Source organism: Letharia columbiana, assembly GCF_014066305.1.
Source record: "Letharia columbiana isolate WasteWater2 chromosome Unknown Sc0000023_s0, whole genome shotgun sequence".
Lineage (NCBI taxonomy): Eukaryota > Fungi > Ascomycota > Lecanoromycetes > Lecanorales > Parmeliaceae > Letharia > Letharia columbiana.
In genome coordinates this window covers 570899-594767 of record NW_023501064.1, presented here as the reverse complement: position 1 = coordinate 594767, position 23869 = coordinate 570899, and the positions used below count along the sequence as shown (strand labels likewise).

Below are 23869 nucleotides of genomic sequence, written 5' to 3'. Positions count from 1 at the left end.
CAAAAACGTTTCCTCGTAGACATTGCTACAAGAGTAGAGGCGTCCCATCATTGGTAGCATTGACGTTACGACGAAGTATACCAGTAAATAGGAAGACATTGCAACTAAACGCGCCAAATCTGGCTTTCTGCGAATCGATAAACCTTTGCTCATGACAGCAGTGTTCTGGATCACTCGATGAACGGGCTGTTGTCCATTGTATGCAGTGGATTCGTTTCATCCGCGAGGTGAATGGCCACGAAATTCAAGCGTGGTTGATGCGTGGAAGTAGCAATCTCGAGAGGGAAAACTCTGCAAGCACCGTCTCGAGGTAGTGCAAGCCATTTGCATATTACAGACATAGTATGGACGGCGCTTCGACTTGTTGTCATGAAATCAGACGAAGGAGCGATATGGAGGAATCTTCTTTCTTCTGTATAATATTGATGAAAGACGCTGGTAGGCGTTCGTTCATACGAATTTTGTGACTAGGTTTCGTATTCATCACATCTTCCTTTTAGCAGCAGCTCTAAGCTATGTGCAGAAGATTCGCAGGAGGAAGTTAGTCCCCTCGAACACAGTGAGTAAAACGTAGCGGAAATTGCGTGGTGTCGTGACATGAGTACATAGCGACTGTGTCCTGGAGATTTACTTTAGGCTTCGGTGACAGAACTTAGGGAACTCTAGCGCAGAGCTTTGGGGGCCGAGGGGCCTGCCCTGGCGGAAACCAAAAGCCTTTCACCAGAGCCTGCTTGCTTAGAGTGATCAGACGTAGAGGATTGCGACGGTACTTATTGATCATGTAGTACTTTGCTTTGTCGTTGGCAAAACCGACGCAAGGGGCGATCTGATAACCATGGTTTTGCCGTTTACTCCTTCATTATCCCTCTCCAGTGCTCCACCGCAACTGACTCTCCATCTCCATTCCGCCTAGCCTTCACAAATGCCTCCCCGGCTATGGCCAAGCTCCTTCTCTCACTTCTGGTCGCCTAAGATCATAAGAGCTTCTCCATCCACCCCCCTTCACCACAGTCTCCTCCCCAGAACCTCCGTACGTCTAGCTTCCCAAAGGGGCCCCCAACGCACACAGTACAACCGCTTCGGAAACATCCAGATCCTCTACAGCCTGTGGAGAACATCCCCTAATTTCCGCTATGGCGTCGGTGCCGTGGGCCTCGGCTCAGGAGGATTCTACTATTACAATCTTGAGCAAGTCCCCGTATCTGGTCGGCGGCGCTTCAACTGTATATCAACAGCCCGGGAAGAAAGGTTGGGCGAGTCAGGATATCGAAGGGTGATCCAACAGTATGGACGAGACATTCTACCGCCTGATCACCCTCACTCGAGGATGGTGAATAAGGTGCTAGGAAGACTGATACCAGCCGCTGGACTGGAAAGGCAGAAGTGGGACGTCAAGGTCATAGATGACCCAGAGGAGAAGAACGCGTTTGTCTTGCCCGGAGGCAAAGTCTTCGTCTTCAGCGGCATACTCCCCATCTGCGCCGGTGAAGACGGCCTAGCAGCCGTCCTAGGTCACGAAATAGCGCACAACGTCGCTCATCACACCTGCGAAAAGATGAGCCAAATGGCCTTCCTAATCCCTTTCGCGCTACTACTCACTTGGACTCTCGGCATATCAGTCCAAGACTCTGGATTCATACTGGACGTCGCGCTCGAGCGGCCAGGCTCCCGGAAGATGGAATCAGAAGCGGATTACATCGGACTTCTAATGATGGCGCAGGCGTGCTACGATCCTAGCCTCGCCGTAGGAGTTTGGGAGCGTATGGCGAAAGAAGAGAAGTATGCGCCGCCACAAATCTTGAGTACGCATCCGACGAGTAAGAACCGAATGAAGGTAATTCAGGAATGGTTGCCGCAGGCGCAGCAGAAGAGGGCGGAGAGCCAGTGTGGGATTATGACTGGGTATGTGGATGAATTTCAGAGTGCGTTTGAGCATGGAGATGACGGGTTTTGGTGAACTCGAGGATGGATTTAACGATGGCGATGAGGACTCATCCGAGGACTTCACTTGAACGGTGTGTTGAGGTATTTTTTTTTACCTAGCGATATCATTTTCTAGGGATCAAGGAACAGACCGAAGGACGGCACGCTACTCAAAAGTCTCAACATAATAATCCCCTTTTTAGATGGATAGAAAGATAAAAAGACGGGATGAAACAAAAACATGACCCCAAAGATTGTCAGTGTCGAGATCGAAGCCTCTAGAACAGCCAATTATTCACTCTCCATGTGAGAAGTAGAGACACACCCCACTCGATTTTACAGACTTTCCAAGATGCGAGAGAACAGATACGTTGGAAGAGCATCATGAAGGGCAGAAGACTGAAACCTTGAAGAACCACAGCTTGTTTGCTACATGAAAATGCTATGTACATCTGCGGCTGAATCGTGGTGCAACACTATTTGACCGCCGTCGGCGTCTCAGGCAAGAGATAAATTCCGACTACTCAAGCCTGCACATGAAATGTATGCGTGCCCTCGTGAATGACTGCTCAGCCTTGCTTTACGGTCAAAGGTTTTTTGCTCATGAACAGTCACTGTTCCATGTTCTCGGACCTTCTTAATGACCTCCAGTCGTAGGCAGCCCCAAGACGACCTTGAAACTGTCATAGATCAACCATTGGAACGCGGTCAGAGTACCAATCATAGCAATCCTGACTGGCAGACCGTTCCAGAGACCTTTGAATCCGATATTGCCGTAGATCCTCGACATGGCTTTTCCAGCGCCCTCGCCGGCTACGACATCAGGTCAGCCCACCGTTGTCTCTCATTGACATATAGGAAAAGAATACATACCTTGCCTATCAGCGTTCAACTTGCTAACCATGACATCCGCCGGGTGACTGATGACCGCACATCCAATACCCGCAATATACCCACCCAAGAAACTCACTCCAGTCTGTTGCAGGGCGTTGTAGGTCTCCTTTGGCTTCCCCAGCGTAGCGTAGATGTAATTGACCGTCGTCTCAAAGGTCGCAAATTTCACCATCGTGTATGGGATTTGCCGGCCCCAAAGCGGGTAGAGACCCTTGTATAGCCCTCCAGTGCCCTCCTTCGCCGTCACCTTGCCCCAGCCTTCCCGCAGCGTGCTGGCAAAGGGAGGAATGGTCGTTTGCATCCGAACTTTGATCGCCTCAAACGGACACAACGCGAGATCCGCAAGGAACTCTGCGGATGCTGACGCCGCGAGATAGACGACCGTTTTGTTGGCATTCGGGAACATCTTGTCGCCGTAGGTGTATTTGAATACTTCATAGAATCCATATTTGCCCGCACCTTGGAACGAGTAGCCGACGGCGGTGGGAGACCAGCCGAAGAAGACGCCGCGGAGGCCTTCGGCTTTGTAGATGGTGCGCCAGGCGCTGACGTTAGAGGAGTAGATTTTGGAGTCGACTTGGCGGCGGCATTTTACTAGGTCGAGGGGTGTAACGGCTGCGAGTGGGTTAGTGTGGCGCGGTGGGATGCAGTCACCATAGAGTACTGACATGTGTGAGTAGGACCACAGGATATGATTCCTCCCAACGCGCAAGCACCGAAATAGGTGGGTGAGTAGAGCTCGATGCCGCCTTTGCCCTTCTCGCTACGCCCGGGCATCTTTGTGGCCGCTTTTTCGGTTGCCATTGTGCTGCTTTGCGGAATTGAGGCTTGATAGAGCTGGGGAGGAGCACAAAAGAGCTCGTGGGCGTGTTTGGGAGATTCAATGGCTTGCACAAGGAGTGGCTGGAAGGCTTGTTGTTGGAGCCGCTAAGATCCGGTGCAGTGCCAGAAATCGGCTACAACGGCGATAAGCGGGCAAAGATAAGGGTGCAGCTTCCTGCCAAACGGAACGCAGAATTTCATGAGAAGAAACTGGGATTTCTGCCAGTGCTAGAAGTATAATGGAGTCTATTGTATCTTTATGGCTTGTTTGATCATCTTCACAATGTCCCTTAGCCCCTTCTGCCTCTCAGCCTGCGTATCGCAGAGAAACATTGAAGCAACGGGCCATGCATGAACTGCTCCATCCTCTCGTACACTGACGGCGCATCCACTCTTCCGCCACAGAGCAATAAGATCACGTAGCCCTGGGCCGAACACCTCTTCAGACCCGTATAGAATACAGTATCCGTTGGACGGCGATGCTTTCGCCCACCATGTACAATCATTGCAGACCCCTGGAGATACCAATGGATCATCCAAGTTCTCATCTGACCCCGCGTACTGGCGTCCATACATATGGAGCCGATTCGCATCAAGGAAATCACTGGCGGTGTTCCGGTTCTGCGTGCTGAATAGAGTTGTCCATGGGGAGATCAGAGCAGCATAGCCTGGCCTCCGGTTTTCATAATCCGGTTGTCTGGCGATGTGTAGCAACAGACTCAAAATCAATGTTGCACCCGCGGAGTCCCCACCAACACAGATGCGAGAAGGGTCTCGGACAATCTTGCGAACGTATTCGTAGCCAGTGATGGTCTGCTCGAGCTGAGCTGGATACACGGCATCGGGTACTAGGGTATACTCGAGAGAGAATATGGCAGGGTTCCGAAAGCCAGCCTCCTTGAGCAGACTGACCCAGGCTATGAGGAATTCGAGGTAAAAGTAGCAGGATCCCATAGAAAATCCACCACCGTGACAATGATAGATGACAATGTCAGGCTTGTCGTATGGATCTACGATGATCCAGACACCATGAGTATCCTTGAGGTCGATCTCGAGCCAGGTTATGGGCGATTTTAGATAGCCTCGTCTAAGCATGCGAAACCGAAGAAATGGTAGGGCGACTGGCTTGGAGAAAAAGACTCTGCCAATCTTGGTAGAAAAGTGAGCGAAAGCATATCGTACAATGCGAATTACAATATCTTGAAACGGTGAAGCTTGCTTGACGAAGGGTGATCTGCTCCTTTTTGGAGTAAAATATCTTTCTTCGATGAATTCATATGGCAGCTGAATAACTAGCTCTTTGTCAGCAAGTAGGCAGATGAACAGAAGCTGTCCTGACAGAGGTCCTCACGGAAGAATGGTAATGCTTGGACTACGCAGACGAGAAGTTCAAAGACGCTGACACGCAGGAGCAACTGTGGCGTAAGGAAGAAGAGGAAAACAAGGCAATCTAGATAGGAGATCTGATCAAGAATCATTGCCTCCAGACTGTCAGTGTTACAAACATAGGAGCAATCATCAGCATACAAACAAAGAGTGTAAGACAAGATGAAGGAATAATGTGGAGAATTTTGAAAGAGACAGCCCAGGGTGTGTCAACATTTGGAGGAAATTGTTTTAAGCCCAAAGCACACTAGTCTGCCAAGGCTCCCCCAATTTTGCGGACTTCAGACAGATACCCGGACGAGAATCAACACATGTGAACCTTACCCTTCCTTGCGTTGTTTCTCGCCATCTTACCCTGATCTCTGCCTCTTCTTCTGGCCATGTCATCATCTCCACCCCCTCCACCATTTTCCCAGCACAGCAACTCGGCCGACTGAGCGGCAATAGTGAAACCGGCACTGACCAACACACGACCTCCTCATCCTCACCTTGCTCTCAAGAGCTCACCACCATCATGACCACACCTGCAGAGATCGCTGCGTAAGTGGAGCTAAGACACATGAATTTAGCAGCTAGCTGACCGACATACTAGGTCACTGACCATGGATGACATACCGGTCAAGCTTCGCTGTGCAGCTTGCAACAAGCTTGCCAACAACGCGTTCCGCCTGCCGTGCTGTGATCAGTCAATATGCGAAGACTGTAAGTAGCTCATCCGACACTCATCAACCGTCTGGTAACGCTAACATCTACATCAGGTCAGGCTTCGCTCCCTGTAGCTTGTCCAGTATGCTTGCATGAGCCTATGGTGCCCGACGATTGTCGGCCAAACAAAGCACTGCGAACTACAATCAAAGTTTTCCTCAAGAAGAAAGTTATGGAGCGTGAAACGGCTAGGAAGAAAGAAGCTGTGGAGAAAGTGTCTGCTACACCGGCCACTCCTGCTACGCTATTACCAGATCAGACACCAGCTCCACAACCACCCGAGACTTCGGCGCCGCCTCTCACATCTGCAGCAACAGACAGTAGCGACGCCAAGCAAGGCTCTCGCGATGTGTCCCAGCCCCCCCAGTCCCAGGAACATGCAGGCTCGAAGACTGAAGGGTCAGCCATACCTACTGAGGCCCAGAAAGACATTCCACAGGAATCTATTGAGGTAAAGCCATTTGTTCACATTGGAGAGCACTCGTCGCTGACCTATTTCAGTCACCTGGTGCCGAGATCTCAAGACGAGCATCTACGCAAACGGCTGGTGACGGTAGCGTTGGTCAGGAAAAGACAGATGATAACGAAAAGCAAATGGAGCAGCAGCAGCAGCAGCAGTCTATGGGTCAGAATGAGCAATGGGCACAAAACAATGTGCAGGGGATGAATATTGGCGGCTTCGGTTTCGATGGTACCAATGGTGGCTTTCCCAATATGGGCTTCAATGGGGTGGGAGACTTTAACCAAATGATGCAATTCGGAATGCCTAACCCTATGATTGGCGCATTTCCCAACATGATGGGTGAGCAACTGTGACAGTGACATCAGCTTTAATACAGATCGCTAACCACGAAATACTAGGTATGCCAGGCATGGGCATGGATCCTATGACCATGTCGCAGGGTATGTACGGCGGCTTCAGCGGGCAAGGCATGGGTATGAATGGCATGAACATGGGCATGGGCTTCAATAATGCTGGACAAGGAGCGTTCGGAGGAGGATTCAACGGGCAACCCGCAGCATGGAACGCAGGCCAAGATAAATTCAATCAAAATGCTTATGCTGGTCAGGCAGGAATGGGCGGTGGTGACTTTGGAGCTAATACTGGATATGGTGGATATAATGTGCCACCGCATCAAGGAAACTTCAACCAGATGCATCAACATCAATATCCCAATAATGATTTCCATCACGGTCACCATGGCCAAGGCTTCCAAAATCGCGGTCGTGGCCGAGGTCGTGGATACACAAATGCAGGACGCGGTCGCGGAGGCTACAGTCAGAATTTTTCTCAAGGTAATCCAAATCAGAACCAGACTAACTACGAATCGTTCCATCAGCAAGTACCACCACAAGTCACGCGGAGAGGTTCCCCAACTTATGGCCCACAACAAGATCAGCCAGCGCAACAGCAACAGGATCAGGGCACTACTGGAAGCCAGCAGGACGCTAGGCAAGAGGAGAATGCCATCGGGCTTACGGCTGAAGAGCAGCTCAACAAAGAGCTTGACCCTGGCGATGCAGATGAAAACGCTGAGAAGCCTCCAGATCTATCCATCAAGGAGGAGCAAGTAGAACCGCCAGCGGAACAAGTGGTCGCCAAGACAGAGGCCCCTGAAGAGACCCAGGCTGAGACAGTGCCGGAAACGAAAGAAGAGAAGCCCGAAGCTATACCAGCCTTCGTGTCCGATGAATTCTCAAAGCCAGAGGTACCTGCTGTCGACACCAGCGCCTCTGTTCCGCCCACAATGATGCCTCCACCTAGCCCTATGATACCCACAGGTCCCTCAGCTTTCCATGCCGACCAACCACTAGACACGAGTCCACGGGGCCGTGGTGCTGGCCGTGGCTTCTATGGAAGTCCGGACTATCGTGGTGGATCGCGTGGCCGAGGCTCTGGGTACCCTCTTCATAACGGCTTTCCTCGTGTCACTCCACCAATAGTAAAGGCTGTCGCTCCTCCTAGTGCGCCCAAAGGTCTTGGCGTCGAAGGTGCGCCCAAGGGCCCCAAGGCCTTCAGACAGGGCCAACCAAACACTGGTATTAAAGGATTCTCCATAGTTGGCCGCGCTTCTGTTGCCGCGCAAAGTCGACCTAACAGTTCCACAGCAACTAAAAGGTATGCGCAATTGCGGCTCTTGTGACTACAAAATGCGTTTACTGACACTGAACCCAGCCCATCCCGTGAGCGCTCACGTTCCCCCACCAAGCATCAATCCTCCCACCACCGACATCATCGCCACCGATCCACCAGCCCCTCAAGCGACAGCGACCATGAGAAGCGACGAGAGCGCCACCGTCGTCATTCTCGGAAGCACGAGGACGAGAACGGCGATACCAAGGAATCCAAAGGTTCACGCACAAGAGTCGCATCAGCCGATTCATCGACCAAGCGAGCCTCGCATCGAAGCCGTCGTGACCACGACAAAGAAAAGGACACAGAGCGAAGCAGTCACCGCTCGCACCGATCCCACCATGATAAAAGCAGAGACGATGACAAGGACCATCGAAGCAATAGGAAGCGATCAAAGTCCCCAGAGATCACTATCAACGGCGCCAGCAGACGCACCATACCCAGCACTAACACCAACGCTAATGGCCATACCAAAAAGCATGATGACCCCTTCCAATCATTGCGCAAGCGGCGTTCCGATGACGAAGAGCACGAAGACCATCACCGCGAACGGAAGCGCTCTCGTCGCGAGCACGAGGACGTGCCCGAAGAGAAGGAAAACGGTCACCGTTCCTCCAAACCCAGCAAGCGTGAAAACAAAGATGCAAGATCCAACCACGATAGACCTCCCAAAGGCCCCGCCCAGGAAAAGGAAAAGGAAAAGCACAAGCCTCTGGATGTGGGGACCGAAAAGCCGAAGTCACCCCCCAAAGGACCGAAGATAGACCAGCACGCGCGAGAGCGCGAGGCGAGGAATGCGGAGAGGGTGGCCAGAGAGGAGCAGCGGAAGGCGAGGGCGATGGTGGGGCAGATTGGGGGCGGGAGCGCGGCGGGAAGTGGGAGGGTCAACGGGAAGGCTGCGGGCCCGGGGAGGAGGATGAGCTACAAGTACGAGGATGAAGAGACTACGCTCATGAAGGGGGAAACCGAGCGGGAGGCTCTGCGGTATCGGTGATGGGTGCGGGAAGTCGGGGTTAGGGTACAGCAGGAGAAGGGCAAGGCAAAGGGGGGGCAGGTTGGCGGTATTCGTGGGCATAGGCGGTCTCTGTCATAGGAACTACCATCACCGTAGGAGCAGATTGGTATCGCTCGAGCTTGGCGTACACCTTGGCTCGGCTGTACAGGGGGAATCTAGGGGGGCGGGGGCTATATCGTGTCAGCAAAGGGGGACTTTGGCCGGCGGAGCACAAGAACATCTTTACTACAATCGAAGCAGAATAGAGATGTCCGTGTGGCTGAAAAGTTGTATCTCTGCTCAAACTGCTGCCCGCTCTGCTGTAAGCAGACATACATAGAACGGGCAAATAGTAAAAAAAAAAAAACCGTGTTTGAAAAAGCCGTGAGATTTGCACGTGATACCCACACACACCCGGACTTCATTTTGCGAGTCACACGAGTGGTGAGATACAGACGACACACACGTCTCTCGCGTTCAAAGCGAAGAGATCCCATCTACGAGATGCTTCGTGCGAGCTTGGGAGATTCGCAGCAATCTGTGGATTGCAATCTGGCCTTTAGCAGCACATGGTGGGGGGGGGGGGGGGGAATCCAGAGATCGTAAAGGGAGTGGGAGGTGGATCGGGAGCCGGGATTTTCGGTGGAGTGGTGTACGAATCCGAGTACATGGCTCCGATAGACTTTGGGACTTTGCTGGATGGGGGAACAATAGAGGGAGGGGGTAACAAGGATTTCGAGGACATGGCTCAGATAGACTTTGGGACTTTTGCTTGGACGGAGGAATGGAAAAAGGGGGCAGAAAGGATCCCAAGTGCGTGGCTTCGGTGGACTATTGGGTCTTTGCTGGATGGACGAATGGAGAATTTGCAAGATTCCCGGTGAATGGTTGAGCGTTGATGGCTTTTGGAACCGGTGCAGTGGCACTGGAAGATTGGAATTAGAGGAACGATGGTGACATGGTCACGCATATGCCAAGCAGGCTTACAGGGAAAGAGGTCCCGAGGCGCACCGCTTATGTGGTGTTGCTGCATGCAGTCTGCACTGGAGATCTTTCGTTCGCAGGGTCTTCAGAGGTCCGAGAAAGCGCCTAATTTGTCCCAACCCGCGATGATCCGGAACGTCGCATTGAGCACCTGGAGAGTTTTGCGTGGGGGCCGATTAGCATGTGCACGCCTGACGCAAGATCTAGAATCCAGTGATTGGACCGCACAGATGGTTTTGGTCATGACGAGCGTATTCTTGCCAGATCTGTTGTTTGCAGCCAAAATTTCCCAACGAGTTGCTGCAAGTGAGATGTACCAAATCGACGATAAGAATTTCAATGCCAGTATACATAGTTTGGTCTCGCGCAGTATGCAAGGTGATAGGGGAAAAGATAGACGTCAACACCCCATCATACATAGGCTAAGCAAACCTGCTCTGTGGTCGTGGACCACGATGCTAAAAGATTGGAAAGCTGCGGAACGGGCAGCCCCACGAACAGCTTCCAATCCGGGTCCACGATGAGCTCCTAGAGGACATGGATCACTGTTCGCATGGTTCGTCATAAACGCCGAGATTGGCGGAGCAAGCCAGAGAAAATCCGAGGCCAAGGACTTGGGAACCTCTTTGGACTTTGGGGGCGATCTGGGCGCCAGAGACCAGTAATGCCATTGACTTTCGAGAACGCTGTTACTGGCACGAAACCGTCCGGCACAATAGATCAACCGGTGCAAAATGAGTGAAAGACTCCCAGAGATGATCGCAAGATGAATCCATGGGTAAATGTAGCATTTCTGGTACAAATTCCGGCGTGTGATCGTCTTGAAGCCCCTATCCCGGGTAGGCTTCCATCGGTCCTCTGGAACATGAAATGGAATGATCCGCAAAGCCGATATCAATGCGGCTTCAAGAACCCAACGGAAATCTGGTCGGGTCCTCGGATTTCCATAAATGTCCTAATCAAATTCCCTGGAACCGATATCGTCATTGAGCCCCTGGGCATGGGTCGGGCATCATTGTGGGAGCGGGTGGCCCGATTCGTGGTTCCGAAAGACAAGGACAGTAGGTAAGAAAATAGAGCGGAAATAGACACATTTGAGAGGCGTTGAAATACCAGTGGTCTATCAATCGCACACATAAATGACATCCGTAAAATCGATAGCCAAATCATCAGTAGCGACTGTTCTCCCGCAGACTGTTCTCCCCTACCAGTATATGGTGTCCTAGTCCCCAAGGTACCGTAGTAGGAAAAGACCGTTGGTAAGCCAGCGCAAAGATGCAAACATGGTAATCGAAGAGCTGAAAGCGCAATCCAATCATGATAGGAATTCCTAGGGGTCCAGGAGAGAGGGCGCAGGGAAAAGCATCCAATGAGTCCTTTTGATTAATGGTATTTGTACATTCCGAAGGAATAGGCTAGTCCGGCAGTTTCCTCCAAATCTTTGCCAAGGAACGAGTATCCAACTAAGGTGAAGTGAGTATGGTATCCAATTTGTCCTCTAATCCCCCAAAAAAAGGAGCGGAGAAATGAAGTAAAGTAAAGTATTGGATAGAAGATCAGATGCGTCACTCGTCGCTTCCGAAGCGAAGGTTGACGCTTGGACCTGGCATTCTCTCCCACTTCCCACTTGGCCAGTCAGTTTTAAGCCCGTTTCTTCTTCTGCCGGGATTTTGGAGCCTTTGAGTTTGAAGCCCCATCACTTTCATCACTGCTGCTTTTGTCGCTTCCGCTACCCCCACGTTTTCGTTGACCCTTACCTTTCTTCACACTCACCGTCGCACCTTGTCGCTTGAGCTCCTTGGTTAAAGCGGTGCTTGCTCGCATTCCCGGGAAGTCCTTTGCGCTAAACACCTCGAAGATGTCGCTGTCTATGCTTCCAGCGATGCTGCCTTGGCCATCCTCGGTTGAGTTGGGCATGCTGACTTTCATCAGCGTGAAGCGGAGCCGATAATGCCCGTTCTGGCGGCAGGAAAGATCCGGGAAAACAAAGAAGCAACCAAGGTTGGCATTGTCTTCGCTCGACTGGGGAGCCTCAGGGTCGTTGCCAACGAAAGGTGAAGCCACCAGAGTACCCATGAGGCGACGGCTCACCCTGTTCGATTGGTTTGGGTCGGGGACGGCGGTCACATCCGAGGTCGGCGAATATGTTGAGGGTTGAGGCGGAACGGAGAGAAGAGCGCAGTGCACTATGTTAAATGGCCAGCGAAGCTCGGCAATGTCTGCGGACGATTTGGGATTGAAATCCTTGAGAGACAGCTGGACAATGGGCGGAGGGTCAATGACGCGGCGGTCGCGTTCTCCAAAACCACACGCACGCGCGGCGATGGGCTGTTGGCGCAGTGTAAGAATGTAGCGATCGGTCCTAAGACTGTCCTTAGCATTCAATTCTCTTTCCAGCCTTGCTCTGCTAGGCACTTACATGTCTCCTGGCCTGCTCGAGGTCTCAACAAACACTGAAGCAGGTTTGGGGAAGTGCATTGGTCCAGTACCGTGTCCGCTGGAAGAAGTGATAGAGCTACGGTAGGAACTCGCTGGGCTCTGGTGCGATGAGTGGCCCGCTGGAAAGGTGTTTGTAGAGTATGCTCCTTCATTGAACAGTGAAGCCTCTGGCGGAGGCTCATCCGTTCCGTAGCGAACAGGCGATAGAGCCTCGTACACAGTCCCTGGATTAGTAGATTGGTATGAGGCCTTGGACGGGTAGAGAGGTGGATGTGGGAAACTTGACACGTGCCCTGAGAGCCCCGGTGGTGCCGAAGTTTGCCAACCCGGTCTAAACTCCTGGGCCGGTGGCTGTCCAAGTGGTGACTGCCGCTCATACACTGGATAATGCCGGGTTGGGAGATCTGAATACTGAGGCCGTACCTGAGGCGACTGGGGTACGAATGAAGGTTCTAGATGAGATGGAGGTGGAAGATGGCGAGAGGCTGCTTGCATTGTGGACGGTGGCGGTAGTGTATGAGCAGCAGATTGCGGACGATGGGTCTCTGCCATCATGCCATAGCCTGATGCCAGACGAGTGGGGTAGTAGACGTCCCTTTGGCCGGATGGTGCAGAGCTTGTTGGAGGTCTCGAGGACATGAGCAGACGGACTACGGTGGTCTTGTGGGAAAGCTTGTTCTGTGACACTGTAGGGGACTTGCTTGCTTGGTTTGGCGGCAGATTACCCCAATAGCATGGTCTGAGCGGGTGGAGGAATGGACAAACAAGGGTGGCGAAGAAGGCATGAAGGCGAAGTTTTTATGGGAAGGGAAAGAGGAGAAATGATTTATACTCGAACCAATGATTGTGACAGCAGAGGGGGTGTGATAGAAATGAAAGCAGTAAGATAAATATAGTGTTTGATACAGAAGGGGAAAGGTTGGGCAGGTGAGAAAGGTTAGGAATGGAAGATCATGGAGATCAATGCGGTACTTGACGGCGCCAAGAGGTGTCGAAAAACGGACCGCTGCCATTTTCCACCCGGCATCCAACGGTCCATCAGCAGAGCCAGGGCTCAATTGATTGCCTGCGACTGCTGTGAGTGGCTGTTCAACGCCGCCAGTACCCTCCGACATATCTCCACCCGGCTCTCCATTACTGTGATCATTACTATCCTCCTCACTCCTCCTTCACTCCTCCTTCACTCCTCCCTCCTCACTCCTCATCATCCATCCTCCACCCTCCATCATCTCCATGGGAAACAGGAAACAGGCACCTGCACGAGTCAGTGCATTCGACGGGCTTGCTTACTGCAGCAATTCGTATCTGCGAGACACTACTCTCGAGGGTCTAGACGTGTCAGACTCAGGAATCTGTGATGCCATGAAACCGATTTCGACCCCCTGCGACACTTTCGATGGTACCTTGGCTGCCGTCCTGTATTGATGCCTGACCACTATCCACTGCATTCTTTTTCTCCTCTGGTATAGAAACAAGGTTACTTCCTGATTGCCCTTTAAGCCTGTGGCCCTGTGCTTATTTCCACTCTCGTTCGGCGATCTTAGTTCCCTCCGGCATTTAGCGGTTGATCAATACTTAAATCAGACGCATCATCTGTCCTCCCATCGAACATCCCATCTAGACGTCTGAAAAGGCCATAGGCTGTTCAAGCCTAAGATGTACCTTGGTCTCTTCTTTTTCAATCCGTGTGCCTCGTTACCAATTCGCTGGGACAACCTTTCGCAAGCCACATGGGTAGCGTGATGGGGGGCTTTTTGCGGGACTTTTTATTTGCAGGCGAGGCAGTGATGCTTCAGAACTCTGTCGGTCTGGAAGTCTTGGAAGCAAGACGGTCGTTTGCTGACCCCGCCAAACGAGGACCTCGGGTTTTCAGCTAAGGCAACTCTCATGCAGGCCATATTTATTGGCGCCGGGGATCAAAGCGGTCAAGCATTGAATTGGGTTTGAATCTCGTGAGTGGGATTCCACAGCCACCGCATCATTTGCGACCCGATCATTAGGTCTCTGGGACATTTTGCTTGTTCCAAGTGGCTTCATGCAGCATATTCAGCAGCTGTCAACTCGATTCTGGCTCAGTCGTCACGCTCACGGCGCCACACCAAGTTCTGGCCTATCACAGTATGACTATAGCTACATGGAAACGAAAGACAAATGCCACGGCTCCACGAGGGTACGTCACGCAACGCAGGCCAAAGCACGTCACTCCAAGCCCACGCGCAGATCAGGAGTAATTCGTGCAGTCGATTGGTTTCCGAATCTACGGGCCTCGCTTGCGTGCAGCTGTCAGATATGCCTCTTGGTAACCTTTTCCTGGTCAAAACACTCGTGATCTCCGGCTAGTGGCGCAAGCACCTTAGTTCCCCCATAAGGTAATAGGGAAGCTTCTAGAGTAATGTACTGTAGTCTGCTGTAGTCTGCTGTAGTCTGTACCTCGTTACTGCATAGATAATTCGCCGACTTGGTCGCGATTGCGCTTTAATAATATCCGATGTCTGTACTGTTGTACTTTCCACTTCCCACTTCCCACTTTCCACTTTCCACTTTCCACACTGAATCGTCCTTCGCTTCGTTTATCCCCAGCGACCATAGCTATCGCACTTTGCCCTCGGAACAAATCAGGAAGCATCTAAGTATCTGTGGCTGCAGCAATCTGGACCCATCACCCATGTACCCAGCTATGTTTGCCTTCATAGCCTACCCAAGCCCCCGTTTCTATGGCTGCCAGCCAAGGCCATCATGTTTCTGTCTGGATGCGAAAGAAGAAAGAACACTTTGCCTGCACGGCTGTACTGCTGCACGGCCGCTCATCTAGACCAACAATCGGCTCCCCAAAATAGCACAATTCCAAGGTCCACAAAACTAGTCAACCAAAGATTGCAAGAATTTTTACAATTCAAAGCCAATCAGGAACACAACTCCCTTAGCGTTCGTCACATATATGTTGAACTTCCAAAAAGCCTGCCTGAAGCTCGCATGAGTCGCGCGAAATTGAGTTGGAAACGAACTCGGCTCCCAAACCCTTACCCTTTCGTTGGGCTCACGGTGATGTCGGTTGATGACCGCCAAAGGCCTTGGCAGTCGCCGTTGTGATGTCAGGCTGCTCAAGACCACATCCTCACTTTTCCTTGCACGACCCTTTGAGCCAAGATCGTCCTCGAGACCCCACTCCCTGACCAAAAACATCGGGTCACCACCACAGTCAAACGCCAAAAAAAAGCAAGAACACGGCTAATAGGAGCCCTCGTCCGATACCTTACCCTCTCCAAGATCCATGCGCAGCTCTGATTAGAGGCCCCAAATGATATAACGCAAGGGCGCTGGCCACACTCAGCTCCGGCATCTTCGGACCATCGCCTCTCCGATCCTGCAGGGAAAAAATCGCAGCAATGATGATCAATGCAAGCAACAACAGAGTATACTGATGAATGACAGCTTGCGCGTAAGGTTGAGGTATTAAAAGGGTGGCAGATAGAAAGAAAGCGAAGGAAATGACTGCAGGAAGCTCTCTAGCTATGTGGAGCATGAACGGAACCAAAGCTAGGAATCCAGATGACATGCAGGTACGAGGAGCTTCTGGGGCATTAGGGAGCGTGGCCTACTAAGAATGCCAAGTACCAATGCAAGCACCACAAGTAGTGAACCAATGTAGCGTGCTCCTGACGCAGAATCAGACCACGATGCTCTTCCTATCAAAGAAAGCCTGGCCATTTCGCATTTTGAGATATGACAAAGCAAGTGCTGGCCATGATCGAGTACCACAATGTTCTTCACATTTTTATGAGGGTGATTGATTGATTGATTACATCATACTACCCTAAAGTCTTGCCCTAGTGGCCGACTATGCGAGTTACGTAATCTATCTAATCCTTTCAGCCAATCATATGGTCTCAAATAAATAAGGCTATATAAGTCACCGTCATGGTTCTACATTTTGTTATACTTGATCCTTGGGAAGGGGTACACCCTATATCGCTAGGGCCCTTTCGTCTTAATCGTATTCTTCTTTTTAACCGCCTACCCTAATAAATCCTTATTGTTAGTTCTTATTAAGGGCTTGATATTATTTAATAAGCCTTATACTCTTTATAAAGTTCGCCGCTATAGAGGCGTAGTGTGACTTTTATTAGCATATCCTTATAAGTAATAACCCCTCTTTCACCTTCCTTCTCTCTTCGACCTACTATATTCCTCGCTTCTTACTAAATAGCCTATATTTATAAAGAATATGCCGAGTCGTCTGCTTCGCTCTACACTCGTATTCTTTATTCTTTATATCCGATATCTATCGGTTATAAAGAAAGGCCTTAAGACCTATTTTCTCGATTCTTATTTGCGTTATCAGCGACGTCTTAGCGCGCTTGACTCTTGAATATAGAAGTTATATTTATTTCGACGGTGTTAATTAAATTCTTTTAAGAATACTATCTTACTTCTCGTTAGCTCATTCGATAGTTTATTATTTTATCGCGTAGTCCTTAATAGCTATCTTAATTGTTGATATTATTCTTATCTATATAACTGATAATTGAACTGTTTCGTTAGTGTTTACCTTTACTCTTTTATTATAAATTACTCGCTCTCGCTAGCTAATAACCTTCTTCGCCTCCCTATTCGTCTATTCATTATCGTCGATATTAATATACATCGAAATCTAGTGTAATTCTATTACTACCCCGAGATATCTTAGCGAATTAATAATCTATATTATTTATATTATATAAATCTATTTTAAATACTTACTCGAGTCTTCGATAGTCTAAATCGATATTTAATTATTTATATTTACTATAACTCTATTAAGTTATAGTTTTATTTAATATACGACTACTATAGTTAGAGCTTAAAGAATATCGTATAACTTCGTCGAGTATATTATATATTAGTCGCTTAAGTCTAAATAGATATTAAAAGTAGAATTAATATCTAACGATATAGTTAAAGCTCTTACCTTTTTATTAATCCCGCTATTATCTATATATATTATTATATAATTCTTATTAATCGATCTTTTAATTAGTTCTTTAACGACTTTCTTAATCTTATAAATTATCGTTTTAAGAGGCTCTTAGTTGAGAGCGGCGCTAAAAGGGCGTAGTTTCTTAATCTTATTAATATCGCCGTATCGTTCTTCGAATCTATTAATATATCGCTTTAATAAACTTAGTTTCCTATTCTTCTTAAGTTTTCTTTTAAACTTCTATCGCTCGAATTATAACTTAATAATCTCGCTATATACTAGACTAGTGGCGATTCGTAAGATAACTTTCGAGATAATCTTATTTAGTTATTATTTAACTAATAGAAAATACGCTTCTATATCGAGTGCTAAAATAAATATAACCTTAAATACTTTAATTATCTTTCTTTCTATTTAAGATTAAATTCTTTATAGCGATAAGAAATAAGTTTTATTATAGTCGGTAGTGTTTTTGGGTTAGTATTATACTAAGTAGTAATACGTTATTTATAAGATAATTATCGCCTAATAGAGCTATCTTATACTCTTATAATTATTATCCTACGTCGATTCGACAATCCTTGTTAATATATCGATACTTTTGGTAGCTTTAAATCGAATCTTTTTATTATAGTGGCTTTATAGAAGTTTAAAGTCGATTTCGACTTCTAGATAGTGGATAAAGCGTCTTATCTTAATATATTATCTCTTATTAAGTTATAGGGAATAATCTAAGCTAAATCTCTATTTTCTACTAAGGTATAGCAGTTGATATTTATTGGAATTAAACTTCAATTCGTATTGTAACGCCTACTTTATATAAACTTCGTTGTAGATTTTACGAAGAGCGTTATAATTTTTCTTAATGAAGTCTTCTACTATTAGAAGGCCTATATCGTCTACGAAGTCGATAGCTACCATTTCTAAGTTAGCGCGATTATTATATTTATTAATAAGATCTAAGTTATAGAAGAGGTAAAGTATAGGCGATAGCGGTAATTCTTAAGGAATTTTGGTTGCTATAAGAGTCTTTAGTATAGAGTATTCGCTTGTTTTCAGTACTGTTATTCTATTGAATAAGAACGATTCTATTCAATTAACTACTCTCATATCGATTTTTCACTTTCGAAGGTTATAGAGTAATCGAGGATAAGAGACTTTATTATATATATTTGAAACGTCTAGCAGTAATATCGTAGCTACTTTGTTAGAGTTTTAGGTTTGATATATCCTTTCTAGAAGATAGTAAATGCCGTGTTCACATGACTGCAATCTACGGCCTCCCATATATGTGATCGATAGAAGTTCATGTGTCTTCGCAAGATATACTATTCTCCTAGCAAGAATAAACTTTATTACCTTTTCTATAGTGTTAAGTAGAGCTATTAACTAATATCCTTTAGGAATCGAGTAGTTCTTACTTAACTTCGGAAGGATAATTGTTATTAATATTCTAAAGTGCTCTAGATAGTAGTCGTTTATTATGTATATATTAAATATTCTATATAGATGAGGGAGTAACGGCTCTAGGATCTCCTTGAAAATTAGGTTAAGGATCGTATCTCCTTCTGAGACTCTCTTTGATAATGCTTACGTTATAGTCTTTCTTATCTTATTTATGATAATCGTATCTATTAGATAGGCTTATAAATACGCTATATTAACGCTAATATTATCTAACTCCGTCTATACTAATAATAAAAAGAACATTCTTATAAGAAGATCTACCTTCGGGCCTGGTTCGTTATATTCTCGTTTATCTTTATTAAATAGCGGAGGAAGATACGCCTGTATTATAAGTTGTTTTCTAACTTACTTAGTCTTTTTTTATATTATTTACAGCGACTTATACGCCTTTATTATGAACTCTCTAAATGCCTTTCTAGTAGTTCTCTTAATTAGATTGTTTTTGAAGTTCTTAGCGACTTTATACTTATTTTATACTTTCTTCGAAAACGTTATTCTCTAGCTTCTTTTTAGCGATTTATAACGTCTTTATACTTTCTTATATTCTAACGTGAATCTCGATCTAAACTATAACGACAATCTAATAATCGAAGTAGACTTCTCTATAGTCGCTTAGATAGAGTTAATAATAACCGCTACTTAATAATCGATATTATCGTTAATAAGGTTTTTATTATTCCTCTAAAGATTAATTAGACACTCTTTCGATGTTATAACTCTAGCGAGTATCTCTCTTAAAACCTCGACGTTTAATTTATTAAAGTTTCGGCGTATTATTAATGCTAACTTTATTATAGCTAGCTTAAGCTTTATAAGAATTAAGAGATAGTTAAATCCGCTTTCGAAATCATTTTCGATATTATAGTTAATAATATTTACTATTAATACTAAAGTAGCGAATAGTAGATCTATTATTATTTAATAGTTTTCTTCGTATATTATCGTTTCTACTAGCAATGCTTATTTTATAGCGAATTCTTTCGCTATAAATATTAATTCTTCTACTCTCTTATCGATATAAGTATTTAATCCCCTCACATCGTATAGTAAAGATTAAAGTCGCCTAGTATAATCTATTCATTATTTTTAGACTTCGTAAGCGTCTTATATAATTCGTTAAGTTCGTCTATTTATTAATCGCCGAGATTATAGATGTTATATATATATATAATTCTATTATTTTCGGACTTGATATTAAGAGTATAGAGGTTCGATGAGTAATATAATAAGTATTATTACTTTAGTAATATTCTCTTATTAATATAGAAGTATACTCGTGTGTTGTTATAGTAGAAGTAGATTAAGTTAAATCTATTCTTTAGAGAATAATACGACGTATTTATATTAATGTTTCTCTAGGGCTCCTAAATTGCTACTATATCGATATTATAGATCTTTTTATTATCGAAGAGTTCTATTATAATCGTTCTAAATTTTCTTATATTATATTGCAATATTAATAGCTAACTAGAGTATACTATTATTTCTCGATATTATTATTAGTATTACTTACTCGCTCCGTCTAGTCTATAGAGTTTATATCCTCTTTCTAAGTATTCTTCTTTTCTTAATCGTCGATGGATCGGATATATCTCTTTTTATTCCCATTAATAGGGACCGCAATTCTCTCATTACCACTCTTTTAACTTAAAGACTATCTATCGTTCTCGGAATTATTAATTTCCTCTATCGCTATATTATTCTTATATCGTTTAGCTTTATCTACTACTTTAGAGGGCGATCTATTTCTAGATGAGACTTTTTATTAATAATATAAAAGCATATCTTCTTCTACTTAACTAAAGATTCGATATAGTAGTTCTTTCGAGATTCGGCGCTTTGATTCCTCTTCTACTAACTATTCTATCTCTACCTATTAATCTATCGCGCGTGAATATTAGTCTTAAGAAAAATTCCTTATTTCGCCTACGATTAAACGTATTTTGAAAGTAATTACTTAATTAATCGCTTATTTAATAGCTAGCCGGTGCCTTCTTCGTTATTATAAATTGTGAAGGAGTTTATTATCTCGCTATTCTCATTCTCGCTATCTCTCTCTTCTTTACTATATATACCTTATTTTAAGCCTTATATAATCCCTCGCAAATTAGATATTTGCGAGTATTGGCCGATGTAATCTTTATAATAATGCTCTTCTAAGTATTTCCCGTATACTAAGTAATTCTTTTTAGGGTATATAGTTGATAGGTAATTATATTTCTAGCATACGAAGTATTGCTTCGATCTATACTACTTATTATAAACGCAATAACCATATAGTTTCGAATCGATAACTAGGCCTTCTTTTAGTGCTCTATTTCCTTTCTCTAGGGATGCTAATTTAATAATTAATGAACCCTTATTATAACCCTCTTTATTCGCGCCGAATTAGCTTAGCCACACTATATCGAGGCTTAGCGTATTGATATTCTTATTCTGAATCCTTTTAATTGCCGTGGTCATGTCTTTAGTATCGAATGTATTGATCCTCACTTTATAGAGTAGAAGACTATACGTTTTAATAATTACTCTCGCGCTACCACTTATCTTTAAAGTCTAATCCTTACTTTTTCTTAATCTATTCGCCTTCTTCTCATTTATAGCTATAATATATATATTACTACTCGCTAGCCTTCTAATCGTTCTAATAGGTTTCCTTATAATATTTATACTCTTTATATATTTATTAACTATTGTAATTATCTCGCTCGATATCTTCTTCTTTAATACTTTACTTACTATCTCGTCTTATAGCTTTATAATAATCTCGTTTAGCTTATTATATAATACTTAGTCTTATTTCGATATTACTAATAATATAATAGAGATTCCTTTAGTAGTAAAGGAGGATATTAAGAATCGGCTTAGTACGCTAGCGTAGCTAACTATCGATGTATTGCTTTTTAGGCTAGCTACCTAATACTTAATATACGTAATCTTTTCCTTTATATTACTATCTCGGTTATTTAAGTTAATAGCTAGTTTATATACTTCGTTTAAGACTATCTAGATTTTAAGTTTATCGTTCGCTTTTTCTATAAATGCTATCGCCGCCCTAAGGGTAGTAACTACTTCGTCTATTAATAGTTTCTAGCCTTCGTCTATTATTTTCAGTATAATATTCATCGACAACTTCAGTATAAATGCGTGCTCCTTGAAATCGTAGCTATTATAGTTTTATTAAGGCTAGCTAGTTTTATTCGATATGATTATAAAGGTATAGGCGTTCCCTAAAGCCAATTAAAGAGGTACTAGCCTTACTGAGTGCTTTGAATACGTATATCTACTTTCTATAGCTCAATAATATAGCATAAGCGTTGTGCGAAAGTATTTTTATGAGGGTGATTGCTTGAGTCCGTCGATTTTCATCTCGGCGACTTTCGGCAAAACCAAAATGGTTTAGCGCGCTTCTCCCCAACGTTGAATCGTAAACCCGTGCAAGAGCTTCAACGACAGCGTTTCTTTCAATCAGCATCTTGCCAACATGCTTTCCAGAGCTCTGAGGGGCGGACATCGCGCTCTGCCGTTGAAGCGCAATGTCAATGTCTACGTGCCTTTGGCGAAGAGAACTGTCACTACCGATGCCGCCTCATCTCACGCCGAGAAAGAACATGTGCCCGAAGTAAGAAGTGCTCCACAGAGCGAGTCCAGGGCAACGAGCTGACTTTGATGTGCGTCTTCAGGAAGATGACAAGCCTTTCCAAGTCACGCTCTCTAATGAGAGCTTTGAAACCTACGAAATCGACCCTCCTCCATTCACCCTAGAGACCACGAAGAAAGAGCTCAAGCGGATGTACTACGATATGGTATCAATAAGGTAAGATCTGCATCTGATTCCTAGTTGGCCACTGCTGACTCCGAATCCTTGCAGACGGATGGAAATGGCCGCGGACAGACTATACAAAGAGAAAAAGATCCGAGGTTTCTGCCATCTTTCCACCGGCCAAGAAGCCGTTGCGGCAGGCATTGAGCACGCTATAACCAAAGAAGACCACGTCATCACCGCTTACCGATGTCACGGCTTTGCCCTTATGCGCGGCGGAACCGTCAAAAAGATCATCGGCGAGCTGCTTGGCCGAAGAGAAGGCATTGCCTACGGAAAGGGTGGATCTATGCATATGTTTGCAAAAGGTTTCTACGGCGGCAATGGTATAGTCGGCGCTCAAGTACCTGTAGGTGCGGGCATTGCATTCGCCAATCAATACAAGAACAATACCAACACCACAATCTGCCTCTACGGAGACGGTGCCAGCAATCAAGGCCAAGTCTTTGAAGCATTCAATATGGCTAAGCTTTGGAACCTACCCATACTTTTCGGCTGCGAAAGTACGGCACTCTTCCCACCCTCTATACGCTACCAGCTGACACTCCACCCTCTCAGACAACAAATACGGCATGGGCACCGCCGCCAACCGCGCCGCTGCTCTCACCGAATACTACAAACGCGGCCAATACATCCCCGGCCTCAAAGTCAACGGCATGGACATCCTCGCCGTCAAAGCCGCCGTCCAATACGGCAAACAGTACACCACCGAAGGCCACGGCCCTCTCGTCCTCGAGTACGTCACCTACCGCTACGGCGGGCACTCCATGTCCGACCCGGGCACCACCTACCGCACGCGCGAAGAAATCCAACGCATGCGCTCGACCCAAGACCCCATCGCAGGACTCAAGCAGAAACTGCTGGACTGGGAAGTCACCACCGAGGAGGAGCTGAAGGGGATAGATAAAGAGGCGAGGTCGTCCGTGGACAAAGAGGTGGAAATCGCCGAGAAGATGGCGGTGCCGGAGGCGACGCCGAAGATTCTGTACGAGGATATCTATGTCAGAGGAAGCGAGCCGGAGTTCATGAGGGGCAGGATTCCGGATGAGAATTACTACTATGAGCAGAGTGTGAGGGAGGGGGGCAATCTGGGTCGCTATGAAGGTGAGAGGCAGGCTGCGTAGATAGATGAGATTAGCATTCTCTGGTTTTTTAATTTGATCAGAAACAAACGTGCATGTCAGATCTATTCGAAGCGGTGAATCGCCTCGTGAAATGCTGTTTCAATCATCTCGTCTTCCTGACCGGATTTGCAACTTCGTATTCACAAAATTTAAAGAACTGCACGATGCCAACGGCCTGTTTATTTAAATAGGTACCTATTCAACTCCATTCCTGATT

The 23869-nt window shown here is 46.2% G+C and overlaps 6 protein-coding genes across 6 annotated transcripts; 3 read left to right on the top strand and 3 right to left on the bottom strand.

Annotated features, from left to right (window-relative positions):
- Positions 1 to 922: 922 nt before the first annotated feature.
- On the top strand, positions 923 to 1957 carry HO173_007315 (uncharacterized protein; the record flags this gene model as incomplete). Its single annotated transcript, XM_037309219.1, has 1 exon — positions 923 to 1957. The coding sequence occupies one exon, from the start codon at positions 923 to 925 to the stop codon at positions 1955 to 1957; it is 1035 nt and encodes a 344-aa protein (XP_037164080.1).
- Positions 1958 to 2560: 603 nt separating this feature from the next.
- On the bottom strand, positions 2561 to 3621 carry HO173_007314 (uncharacterized protein; the record flags this gene model as incomplete). The annotated part of the gene is made up of 3 exons (XM_037309218.1): positions 2561 to 2736; positions 2797 to 3432; positions 3486 to 3621. 3 exons carry the CDS (start codon positions 3619 to 3621, stop codon positions 2561 to 2563), a joined length of 948 nt encoding a protein of 315 aa, XP_037164079.1.
- A 264-nt stretch (positions 3622 to 3885) lies between these two features.
- Positions 3886 to 5117, bottom strand: HO173_007313 (uncharacterized protein; the record flags this gene model as incomplete). Its single annotated transcript, XM_037309217.1, has 2 exons — positions 3886 to 4931; positions 4991 to 5117. 2 exons carry the CDS (start codon positions 5115 to 5117, stop codon positions 3886 to 3888), a joined length of 1173 nt encoding a protein of 390 aa, XP_037164078.1.
- Positions 5118 to 5539: 422 nt separating this feature from the next.
- Positions 5540 to 8858, top strand: HO173_007312 (uncharacterized protein; the record flags this gene model as incomplete). Its single annotated transcript, XM_037309216.1, has 6 exons — positions 5540 to 5565; positions 5618 to 5727; positions 5784 to 6181; positions 6232 to 6532; positions 6592 to 7849; positions 7907 to 8858. 6 exons carry the CDS (start codon positions 5540 to 5542, stop codon positions 8856 to 8858), a joined length of 3045 nt encoding a protein of 1014 aa, XP_037164077.1.
- Positions 8859 to 11483: 2625 nt separating this feature from the next.
- On the bottom strand, positions 11484 to 12920 carry HO173_007311 (uncharacterized protein; the record flags this gene model as incomplete). The annotated part of the gene is made up of 2 exons (XM_037309215.1): positions 11484 to 12204; positions 12262 to 12920. 2 exons carry the CDS (start codon positions 12918 to 12920, stop codon positions 11484 to 11486), a joined length of 1380 nt encoding a protein of 459 aa, XP_037164076.1.
- A 9269-nt stretch (positions 12921 to 22189) lies between these two features.
- On the top strand, positions 22190 to 23652 carry HO173_007310 (uncharacterized protein; the record flags this gene model as incomplete). The annotated part of the gene is made up of 4 exons (XM_037309214.1): positions 22190 to 22327; positions 22389 to 22522; positions 22577 to 23031; positions 23087 to 23652. 4 exons carry the CDS (start codon positions 22190 to 22192, stop codon positions 23650 to 23652), a joined length of 1293 nt encoding a protein of 430 aa, XP_037164075.1.
- Positions 23653 to 23869: the final 217 nt, after the last annotated feature.